The 11,762-nt window shown below is 43.3% G+C and overlaps 1 protein-coding gene across 1 annotated transcript; it reads left to right on the top strand.

Moving 5' to 3' along the window:
- Window positions 1–503: 503 nt before the first annotated feature.
- On the top strand, window positions 504–11,172 carry LOC111603194 (myb-like protein Q). Its single transcript, XM_023320682.2, has 5 exons — window positions 504–749; window positions 5,265–5,584; window positions 5,665–5,891; window positions 7,971–8,710; window positions 8,942–11,172. The coding sequence occupies exons 2-5, from the start codon at window positions 5,390–5,392 to the stop codon at window positions 10,804–10,806; spliced, it is 3,027 nt and encodes a 1,008-aa protein (XP_023176450.2). The 5' UTR covers window positions 504–749; window positions 5,265–5,389; the 3' UTR covers window positions 10,807–11,172.
- Window positions 11,173–11,762: the final 590 nt, after the last annotated feature.

Raw genomic sequence — 11,762 nt, 5'->3', positions numbered from 1 at the left:
GGCATATAGAATAATTTTTTTTTGCAGATTTCACTCGCTCTGACGGCCAAGCTAAATGCCAAGTTTTTCAATTTTGCAGCAGCTCAGCGCGTGTGTGTGGTTGGAAAACTTGTAGAATGCATAGAAACGACGACGGCTTTTCAAAGTGCTCAATGCTATATCAATAACAGCAGCAGTCGCCGCAGCCACAGCCGCAGCCGCCTGCTGCACCTGTCTAAGCCAAAAAAAAAAATATATATATATACGAACAGGCGGCAGCAACAACAACATGCACTGGCCTGGCCAGGGCCAACAACAACGACGGCGCTGCGCCCAAAAACCCAACAACTTTTAATTTCAACACATTCCAGCCAGCGACTTGGCAGCGACAGCGGCAGCAACTCTGTACGTGTGACTCGACTTTCTTTGCGGCAGCTTACAGCAACAATAACAAAACCAACAACAACACACACACATACGCTGGCTCTGCCTGTGTCTGATGTATGTGTGTGCATACCTGTCCAGCAGTTAGCCAGGTAGGCAGCCGCAGCAGCGCCAGCCGCTCGAGCTGAAGTCAGTCAATAGCAGACGGCCAAAGCGTTGAGACGTCGTCAGTTGCGGGACGCGTAAAACGTGCTTAACGAACAAAAATATAAAACTGAAAAGCCAAGCGAACAACGGAGTTAACATTTGCCAACAACAACAGCAACAACATAGAAGCTGCTCTTTTTATATTTTTTTTTGCTGTGCGCTGTGCTGAGCAAGCGAAGGTGTGTGAATAGTGTAAACTGAAGAGAGCCAGAGAGAGAGAGAGAGAGAGTAAGAGAGCGAGCGCGCGCGAGGGAGCGTGCTCTCGCGCTCTTGCAATTACCGTTAATCAAATAAGTTTTGTAGAAATTTAAACGCCGTGTGTATTTGTATGTGTCTGTATGTGTGTGTGTATTAAACGGTTCATTGATCGAGTTCAGCTAAAATGGAGCAAATGCCTGTAACAAAACAACAACAACAACGGCAAAGGCAGCCAAACAAACGCAATGAGAGTCCGAAAACAACAAAATAAAACAGTGCAAGTGCCAGAGTGTATGTGTATGAGTGTGTGTGTGTGTGTGAGTGTGTGCCACCAATTTGCTTCATTTGCGGCGTCTTCGTCAAATGCGCTTAACCCATTTTAATGAGAACACTTTGTGTGTGCGCGCCAAGCAAAATCCAATAAGCGAACTGAGGAGAATGCCACAAGAATGGCCGAAAGGGGGCGCTATAGCAATAACAATAACAACAAACAGTCGCGACTGCGCCGAAGAAAGCAAAGAAACGTGAATGAATGGATTACATACAGATGTGCACTGAATGTTTCATGGCTGGAAATGTTTTTGGGCACAGCTAATTTTAGCAGAGAGTTGAAGGAAACTCTTGTAACGAATGTGTTATTGGAGCCCAAAATATCTTCGAGTGCAGCTAATTTTAGCAGAGCGTCCAAAAGAACAAAGCGAAAAGTAACAGGTGTTAAGTTTGTAGCAACAGCTAAGGCATTCGTTCTTTATCATTCAATGATAAATGCATACATATATATCTTTTTAGAGTACTTAATTTGTTATCGGCAAATACTTGCTGGCTGTTTCTCTACCTTCTAAATGACACTTGAATCTGAAGAATTTTCAAGCTGGGCATTCGGTAGTCTAATAGCTTACAACTCTCCTCAGGCAGGAGCAGACACTAATAATGATATATACTATATCATAATAAATAATATGATCTTATAATAAATAACTACGTAATACTTTGTGAGGCAAATGCCCGTTTCGCATGTCATTAAGAAACATTAGATCAGATTGTGTGTTTATCTGGAGAAATTCAACAAATTGACTACACTCAGGCACGGACATTGTGCAGCCGAAGTATATGCAAAACAATTGGAATTTCATGTATTCCACTCACGAACAATATAAGCACGAATGCATGAATTCCGTTTTTTTTTTATCGGCAAATAAACGCAAATGACGACGAAATCAAAATGAATGAAGTAAAAGTGCTGTAGTGGGGTGAGCTCGACTAGAAGATACACTAAGAAGTCAACATGAGAAGTTGTGAAACTTCAGCTAGCTGTGAAAGTCATTCTAATATGAACAAAAGGTTAATTGAGATCGATTTATTGCTATCGATCGATGGAAGTAAAATAAAAAACGTTTCAGATCTAGATCCAAATCTAAAACTCATTCTAATATGATAAGATAATTGACATGAATTTTGACAAGACTTATCGATATATGTATTAAAGAGTGAAAGAAGTTATCGATATATATAGATGAAATTTGAAATAAATAACGTTTTTAGAGGAACGTAAAGGCGTTATCATTTATTTTAAGCTCTCAGCCTATAGAGACGCTTACATCATAGAAAAACTCTCAGATCTTGAAGCAAATAGAATTTTGAAAAACTCATTATAGAACATACGTGCAATATACCCGTTCCGCTACAGTGTATACATATCAAACGGATGACATCAATTAAATTTTGAACAAGTTCTCAGTGAATCGCATGCAAATGACACTTGAATACCAAATGGCGATATGAAAGAGCAGTCAGAAACACACCAAATCACAGAAGTTATATACTATATATATTTATATATTGCTTAAGACGAGTTCTGTGAACAACTTGAAACGGAGTTGAGGGGCCAAATGCTATATCAGATGATACGCTGACACCCGACACTTGAACAATTTCAATATCGATATCAAGAATGAGTCACATTCGATACAAGTTTTCAGCCTGTGGCTCGATTCCAATTTGTTAGCCATTTTTCAAAAGCAATTTGTTCCCGCACTTACGGTGTTTCTCTTTGTTTTATTTATTTTTTTTTTTTTTTTGAGTTTTTGTTTCCGATTCGATGTTAACTTGAACACTAATGCGAATGTCCATTAGCTTTGCGTTATTAACGCATTTTAATCAAAGGCCAACAAAGTTAATTCATACTAAAAATAGTGACATGATGCATAATCCACTCCTCCAAATAAAACGAAAGTCAGCGAAGCAGCTCCGAAATCTTAAGCGAAGATATATGTATAAAAAGATTTTTATACATGACTATTATCGCTTTATTAGCGCACAAATTCAGGGAATAAAAAACATTTCTTGAGCTATAATTTTATGCCTGAATAACTAAACTTTGCTCAACTCAATTTTAATTTATTTTAATTTAACAAACTATATTTTAATTATATATATTAAAAAATATTATATATATTTAAAAAAAATCGGATAAATAAGCTTATTATCTGAGAGCTCTCTTGAGCTTAAAGATTCTTAGTTGTGCAACTCGTGTTGAAACTAAAAACAGATTATAAGCGAGGTGCAGTATATAATGTATTCATATATATATATAGATATATATATATATACTCCAGCTGAACGCCTACTTGTAGAACTTTTAAGCATTGCCAGCGTGTAGGCTCAGGGCCACGCTCAAGTTCAGCCTTTAGCTAAAATATATGAAGGCAAAAAACAACAAGTAGAAACGTTGCAGTTGCAATACGACATGAAAGAACCAGCCTATTTAGTGAGTGTGCACTGTATGTATTTAAAACTCTTAAGCTAATCAAAATCTGGCCTAATTTCTAGTGATATAAAAGTTATTTTCAAAGCCAAAGTGAAAAGTTGAGCAGAGTATTGGGTTCACATTAGATAATATATAGTAAATATATAAAAATAAAAATAAAATATAAAATGATTTAAGATTATATTTATTATATATAAAAACGTCGAAGCTATTTTAATCTGCAAACAATGTAAACAAACTCAATACTAAAAAATAAATTTAAGAAAAAATTCAAAAATAAAAGATATTCATTAGAAAAACAGTTAAATTTTAAATTATTAAACTGAAAGCTTCTGGAATTAGTCGATGCTTTTTCCGCTCTTAGGTCAGCTTTTTTTGTTAAGTATTAAGCGGTGTGTGTGTGCGTGGTTGTTTTCTTCTAGCAAAATAAATTTAAAAACATTTTTTGAGGTTAATAATTTCGTTTGTTTAGCAGCTTTTGTGTTGTTGTTGCGGCTGCGGCTGCGGCTGCTTTTGTGTCATATGTAAATTTTAAAGGCACACACACATTATGCCTGCCATATAACATTGATAAATATCTATAGGCGTCTTTGTGCGTGTGTGTGTGTGTGTACAAAATATATTCAGTTAAAAGCAAGGAGAAGAAGAAGAAGTAGCAACAACAAGCAGTAAAACAGATAAAATAAAAACAAGATTCTTTTGGCCTACGCAAGACGTCAACGTCAACGTCGCACAACAAGTTGTACAGGCTCATCGATTATGAATATTATTGAGAAGATATACGAGTATATATGCGACGAGTCAGGCATGTGTACAACGTGAATGCCGTTGCCTGTTGTTGCCCACTTTCCTATAGCACCAGTTTGGTTATTTTTTTTTTTTTTTCTCATTTATGCATATGCCAGGCAGCATCAGCATAGCCATTATGACACAACAGCTAGCTAGCAGCTCTGGAGCTGGGAATTCGAAATTGGAAATTGGAAATTGTTGTCTAAAAATGTGCCGTTAGAGGAACGCATATGAGCATAAATATTAAGCATTCCAGTTAGCTTATGCGGCGACTGCGTTCCATTCCCAATCAGTTCCAATTGGATTTAATGTTTACTGGCGAAATAAATCCACTTGGCACTAAGTCTTCAGTTTATTGCGCGCTCTTCGCGCTTTCTGCTGGATAATCAGCCCCTTAGCATCGCGAATGCCATAATTAAGACACACTTGACTGTTCAACTCCAAGAGCACTCATTCTAACACTATTATCAGGCTCTTAGCTGCAATTATCTAACATTTTATGTCATCTCATTTTCTCACTTGTGCTTAGAAAACTGAAGTCTGTTAACTATTTGCTGACTGCCAGCTGTTATTGCTATTTGTTTAAGCAAGCTTATGCAAGTCTCGAGAGTGCTTTCTACTTTACTACTATGAAGAATTTCAATAATATTTAAATGATTTTTCAATATACATCAACTATAGAGTTTCACGGGAAAAACTTGTATTTTTCGTGACACCTGATTGAAAATAAAGAAAGTCTATTCGAAGGGCAAGATATGTTGACAGAAATGAATAAATGTGTGCTTGAAATATATTACAATATAACCCGTCGTTCATCTATGTATAAGTCCCCCTACGTAAGCCTAAGAATTTCCGTAGACTTACATTCTCTCAGCTACTTAAGAGAGAAGATCAGTTATCTGGATCCCTGAAACTCAAGTTGAACATTTTCTTATTGCAGATGCTGAGAAGTACTTGGTAAGCGTCTGGGCAGCCATAAATTGAAGTCAACTGCTTAATCTAAATTGATCACTGAAGAAGAAGAGGTAGTAGACGTAGCAGAAGCAGAAGAAGAAGAAGAAGAAGATGGCGCTACGTTTGCGTCGGGACGTACAGAAGGCCTCCTACTATGTGTGGTTCCTGGGCGCCGAAGAGGCGAAGGGATTGCGGGGCGCCCGCGTCATTAACTCAGTGCTGCCGTATCTGGTGGACAGATCACGCGGCCAGGAGCCGCTCAAGGTGACGCTCCAGGTCTCGCACAAGGGCATCAAAATCGTGCAGGTAAGTGCTGAGCATATGCCACACCCCAGGCACACACACTCTACAAAACATTCCTCCATGTTGTTGCTTGTCGTTAACAGGGCTCGTCGAAGCATTTAATACCACACAGTGCCATAACCAGCTCCGTGCAAACCGATGACATCGTCGCCTGTGTGCTGCTCCTCTACAATCCGGCCACCAAATGCCCCTTGCATGTGCACGCCTATCGTTGCGACTCGGAGACAACGGCCGAGGCGTTGCACCTACAACTGCAAATCCTAATCAATCGGCCCGACAATCAGAAGCGCTTTGAGGAGCTCGAGACCAGGTCAGTTACCAGCTGAATATGACTATTCAAATCACAAAAGCTCCTGATTTACTCATTGATATGGAAAAGCTCATAGTGCGCTAACCAATTCACATGAATCAAAAAAGCTCCTTACTTACTTTTTAATTAAGTTAGAGAAGCTCGTGTTGTGCTATCCGATTCGATAGAACTAGAGGCATGCTGAGGAGACCGCAAAAGCTCGTGAATGCAGAATCAAAATCGAAATTTTCTTTTCAAATTAGAAAAGCTCATCAAGTTTATGTATAATATACAAAAGCTCATAATATCACCAAAGATCGTGATTTACTTTTATATTCACAAAAGCTCGTGAGAATCCTATAGAGATTACTTGATGTTAAACCAGAAATCAGAGACTCTTCTCGCACTTCCAGTCTTGCTGATGCTATGTTGTGCGAATTAGGCTCTACTTCAGAGATCTCATAGAAACGGTGTGTGGTATGCGGTTCCATTGAAGCAGGCATTTGATTTGGAGCATCATAAACATATTTAAAGACATAAAGACATTTATATATATATATATATATATATATATATATATATATATATGTGCAAGTGGTTCTGGAGTTCGTGGGAAAGTCAGCTGCAAGTGCAGTGGCGTCTCGGTGTCATTATCATGAGTAGCAAACGAAACGATCTGCCGCAACAGGCCGACATCGGATAATGGATTGTCTAAATGTCTAAATGTCTAAGTGGGCAGAGTTGGCTGCTTGGCTGCCTCTTGTTTGCGGGCTGCTTGCTGCTTGCTGCTTGCTGCTTGCCACTTTGCTTCCTGCTTGTCGGGCCGTAATTAATTTCAGCTTTGCGGTAAATTGCAGAAGATCCCCACATAGCCGAAATGTGAAGATGCCATGAGAAACGGTTTGCGAGGCAACTGAACTCTGTGCGCCTCGACGCTGCTCGATGGGTGGCAGAAGTTGAACCTGAGCAAAGATCAAAGCGTTTAACATGTGCAAAGTTCTATATATATCTAGCTACCATTTTCTATTCACAAATCTGCAAGCTGAGAAAATCGTGTTGATGCTGCGAAACATATAATAGCACCAGACCGACTAACTAAACTTAAGGAGCTTAAATAGGTATCTTGTAGTAGTAGTAGTAGACCTTGACAATGACCTTGACAATTAAAATTTAAATTTAAATTAGAAAACAAATTCAAAATAAAATAAAAAATTAATTAAAAATTAAATTAAAACTTACATTAAAATTTAAATTAAAAACTAGTTTACAAATTAAATTTAGTTAACATTTTTGAAAGCAGTATTTTTTTATATAAAAAAAAATTCGTATCACATTTGCAGTAAAAAAAAGTCTCACTGTGTTGCTATTGCTATTGTTCATAAAAATAGTAGTGCGACTAAGGCCAAATCATATTAAATGAGCTGAATAAGCAAAATATATTTAATATTTTTAAATTCATATTATTGGATCATTATTTATATCCTTAAGAAGCAGTTTATACTATATATATAATATTACATTAATATATAATAATTGTTTTATAATATTCAAAAAGTCTTTTTGGAAGACAGAAATTTAGTAGAGTTTGGCATAAGCATAACGTTAAACTGAGTATAAGACTGAACGTACTTTGCTCATTCTTGTTGAAAATATTCACTGGAAAGAAATACAAGGGAAAGAAATACTGGAAAGATATAGAGGGAAACTCTTAGAATAAGCTTCTTAAGTCTGTCTCTTCTTCTATTTCGAATCATTTGGATATTCTGCTGCGAACGCTATTTACTTTTAGTTTTAGCCTTTCTCTGGCTCTGAATACTTTTGCCTGGCATATATAAAATCATATGTATATAGTATATATAAAAACTGTATTAAATTGATCTCGATATTTTATGGAGTTGGCTAACACTCTGAACTGAAATACAATTAGGCAGAGCCATGCTTCAAGCCATAAGCCGAGCCAATAAACCTTGCTTTCTACTAGCTTGTAGCTTTGTTTAGAGACTTTGAATCTGATCAGTAGATGATTAGATATATGCTTAGATATATGCTTGGATATATGCTTGTGCTGCTCTCACTTCTCCCGTTCTCTGTTTCTTGCAGATTGGGCATTTTGCCACCGCTGCCCGCTGGCGGGCCTCTGGGTCACAATGGAGGCAGCAGCAGCAGCAGCCACAGCGGCGGCGACAAGCGCCACGATTCGGCACACAAGTCGTCGCATCATCAGTCACAACAGCAGCAGCAGCAGCTGCACTCGAGCGGCGGCTACTCACAGCAGCAGCAGCGCCGCCATGAGACATCGCCGAAGCGCTTCAGCAGCTCCTTGGGCAGCGACACGGGCAACAGTACACGGGAGTCCGAGTGCAGCGAGGAGCACGGCCTAGCCGGCTCGCCCGTCTCCCGCTCGCCGCCACACGGCGGCAACAACAGCAAGCACCATTCGTCACATCATGGCGCGCATCATTCGCATGGCCATCCACATGGCCATCCGCCACTGACGCCGCAGCAGAACAGCGATCTGTTCGACTCGCTGGCCGCCGAGCTGCGCGCCAAGCTGAACGGCAATGGGCCGCCGTTGCTGCTGCCGCCGCGCGACTACGACACGGTGCATCGCTCCAAGGGTAATCTAACGGCGATTGAGCTGCGACGCTGTCGCAATGCTCTCATTGTGGGCGGCTCGGGCACGCCCAAAGGTCAGGTGGCACCTGCCACAGGAGCAGCTACAGCCAGCGCTGTGCCCGCCACAACGGCCAATGGCAAACAGGTCTCATCGCGCGGCTCCTCGGGCATTGGCTCGGATCTGGCGCCCAGTCCGGAGCGACAGGAGCTGAACAGCTCAAGTGGTATGTTGGCTATAGATCTGCGTATATACAGTGAACACTGCCACACTGTCAGGCTGGCCATTAGCAGAGATTTCACTGTATCTCACTGAAGACGAGCCCAAGGCAGCTGTCCACTCAATGGCACACTTCACTGTATACATGGCTAGGGATATGGATATATACGTTCCCTAGCCACATCCCTCTCCATATCCCTATCCATATATAACATATCTAATATCCTTTTGCCCGCAGACGATGAACACTGGTCGAACGAGGCGGACAATTCGGTGATTGCCTTGAAGCCGTCACAAATTGCGCTCTCGCATCATGCGCAGCTGAAGCGGAAGAGCGCGGTGCAGCCGCCGGAGGATAGCTATCTGCGGGATCTGCCGGCCAAGCCGTACGTGCCCAGGCAGAGCGAACGCGTCAAGACGCCGGCGGCGGCAGCGGCAGCGAGCAACAGCAAGTCCTGGTCGCGCGAGGATGAGATCAAGCCGATCATCATGCGACCCGCTGACTATGATGCGAAATTCAATCGGGTGATGCAGCTGGAGCCGCAGCCGGCCAAGCACGAGGCAGCTGCCAAGCTGCGCGACACAGACAAATACAACGAGATCAATCGCTTGCTCAACAAGAAGCTCTCTGGCCACGACAGGGAGGGACGGCTCAAGCAGCGTTCGCTGCACGATGACGATCTGGACGACTTCGACGACTCGGATCCGTGCAGTGAGCCGCAGCAGAAGCCGCTGCCCGTCGCCAGCTATCGCAAGGAGAATCTGACGGATAAGCAAAAGTTCATGGAATATGCGTCCAAGAAGCAGCAGCTCAAGTCCTATGCGGCCGAGGAGGCGCAACGCTATGGCGGCAGTCGCCATCGCTATGTGGATCCCGCCGAGCTGCCGTTCGAGCAGCTGCCGCCGGTGCAGCCGCTGCATCCGGTGCCGGGGCACAATAAGTATGCCGCCGTGCATCGCGGAGCGGAGCAGACGCGCAGCAGCAACAGCGTCGGCGGCGGCAGCAGCAGCCACAACAACAACAGCAGCAACAACCCAGAGCGACTTAGGGAGCGCCATGACAGAGACAGAGAGCGCGATAGAGAGAGGGAGCGCGACAGAGATCGCGAGCATTCCAGGGATCGCAATCCGTATCGCGAGGCAGAGAGCCTGCCCTACATACAGAGCATGGAGAAGATGATGAAGTCGACGGGCATGCGGTACGGCGAGGAGCAGCCGCGCAAGCCCAGCAGTCGCGATGGCCGCGACTACGTCCGGGAGTATCCGACTGCAGCCAGCAGTCAGGTGTCGCCGCGCGATCGCTTCCACGATGCCAAGGACAAGTTCCGGGCCATGGAGCGCACCAGCGGCAGTCGCTACGACCTGGACGAGCGCGACAGCGGCAACGGTGCCGCAGCGGTGGCATCCACGGGCGATTACCGATCATCGTCGCGTCGGCGTCGCGGCTCTGTGGAGCCGCCCAGCTACGAGCAGTGGAGCGACGAGGAGGAGGAGCCAGAGCAGCAGCTGCCAGTGCAGCAGCCGGAGCCAATGATGAGCCGTTCGCGTGCTCGCTCGCGGGAACACTGGGAGCAGGAGCAGCAGCAGCACGGAAGCAGCAACATGCGTCATGGCCAGGAGCGGGAGCGACGCGAACGTGACTATCCCATGCGACGCGGCGACGATATGCGAGAGCCACACGATGCCTATCGGCAGGAACGTGAGAGGGAGAGGGAGCGGGAGCGGGAGAGGGAGAGAGAGAGGGAAAGAGAGAGGGAGAGGGAGAGGGACAGGGAGAGGGAGAGAGAACGTGACCGTGAACGGGAACGAGAGCGGGAGCGTCATCAGTCGCAGTCGCGCCATCAGCTGCGCGCGCGTTCGCGCGAATATCTGCAGCCGGCGGAGTCGGTGCCGCCGGTAGCCAAGTCCAGTTCGTCGCGCTTGGCACATCATGCCGAGCGTTATCCATCGCCGGCGCCAACGCCGAACAGCGGCAACAGCGCCACCTCCAGCTCTGGCAAGCCGCTGGCCAGCATGCCCAAGGGCTATCGGCACAGCTATGCGGAGCCCGTGTTCGCGCGCTCCGGCGGACGCGTGGGACTCGCCGCAGTCAATCCCTACTGATAGGAACCAACAGCAACAACAATATCACTGCAAAATGAACATACTCAATAACTGTACATTACACACACACACGCCACACACACACACACACGTGGATGAATCCCCCTGCGGGGACGATCAGCAGCCACGATCCAAGCGCCACAAAGCTGCTGGGCACCAAGTGCTTCGGCGGTCAGCGCCTGTAATTATGTGCCTTCAAAATATGTTTTATATCAGTGCAGATGCATGTGTATACACATGCACATACATACATACATACATAATGTATCTCTATGACTATATAATGCATGTATATTTTTTATTTAGCTAAAAACGAAACGCGAACAATCACAGTTGATATATGCATTTTTTTTCGTAGCCTTAAGTCGTGCGGTTGGTTGGTATATAAATATATTATATATATATATACTGTACACATATATATGTATACTTTTTTTTTTTGTAATCAACATAATATTTGATACGTATATGCATAATGAACGTATATAGCTGATGTATCTATTGTTATCAATTTGATATTTACATTAATAAAGCGCTAGAAAAAAAACAACATATTTTAATTTGTAATATAATGAAGGCTTCGAAACTTGTTTCTTACTTACTTTCACATTTGGAAACATTCAAAAACGCCGCGCTTATGCTTTGGTAGCGCCATCTACGGGTATTTGGCATACAACTTCTGCAAGAGTCAACTCTGCGCGGTGGGGCGGTACGTCGATAGCAAAATATCGAGCATGATCAATGCTACAAATAATGACAGCACTTGTTTGTTTCTTTGATTGACAATCGAATATTTTTTACTTATTGTTTACATCACTTTTATATAATGTATCTTTCTTAGTTGTAATAACAACTTCAGCTACGTATGGTAGATTTTTTCAATGGAACTACACAAAAATTCCAGAATAGGCTTTTTGGCAGGTAGTTTCGCATGGCTATATGTAGGCCCAATCCAC

This window comes from Drosophila hydei, unplaced genomic scaffold (assembly GCF_003285905.1).
Source record: "Drosophila hydei strain 15085-1641.00,03,60 unplaced genomic scaffold, DhydRS2 tig00000211-arrow-pilon, whole genome shotgun sequence".
Taxonomy (NCBI): Eukaryota; Metazoa; Arthropoda; class Insecta; order Diptera; family Drosophilidae; genus Drosophila; species Drosophila hydei.
This window is presented reverse-complemented; position numbering and strand designations above follow the sequence as displayed.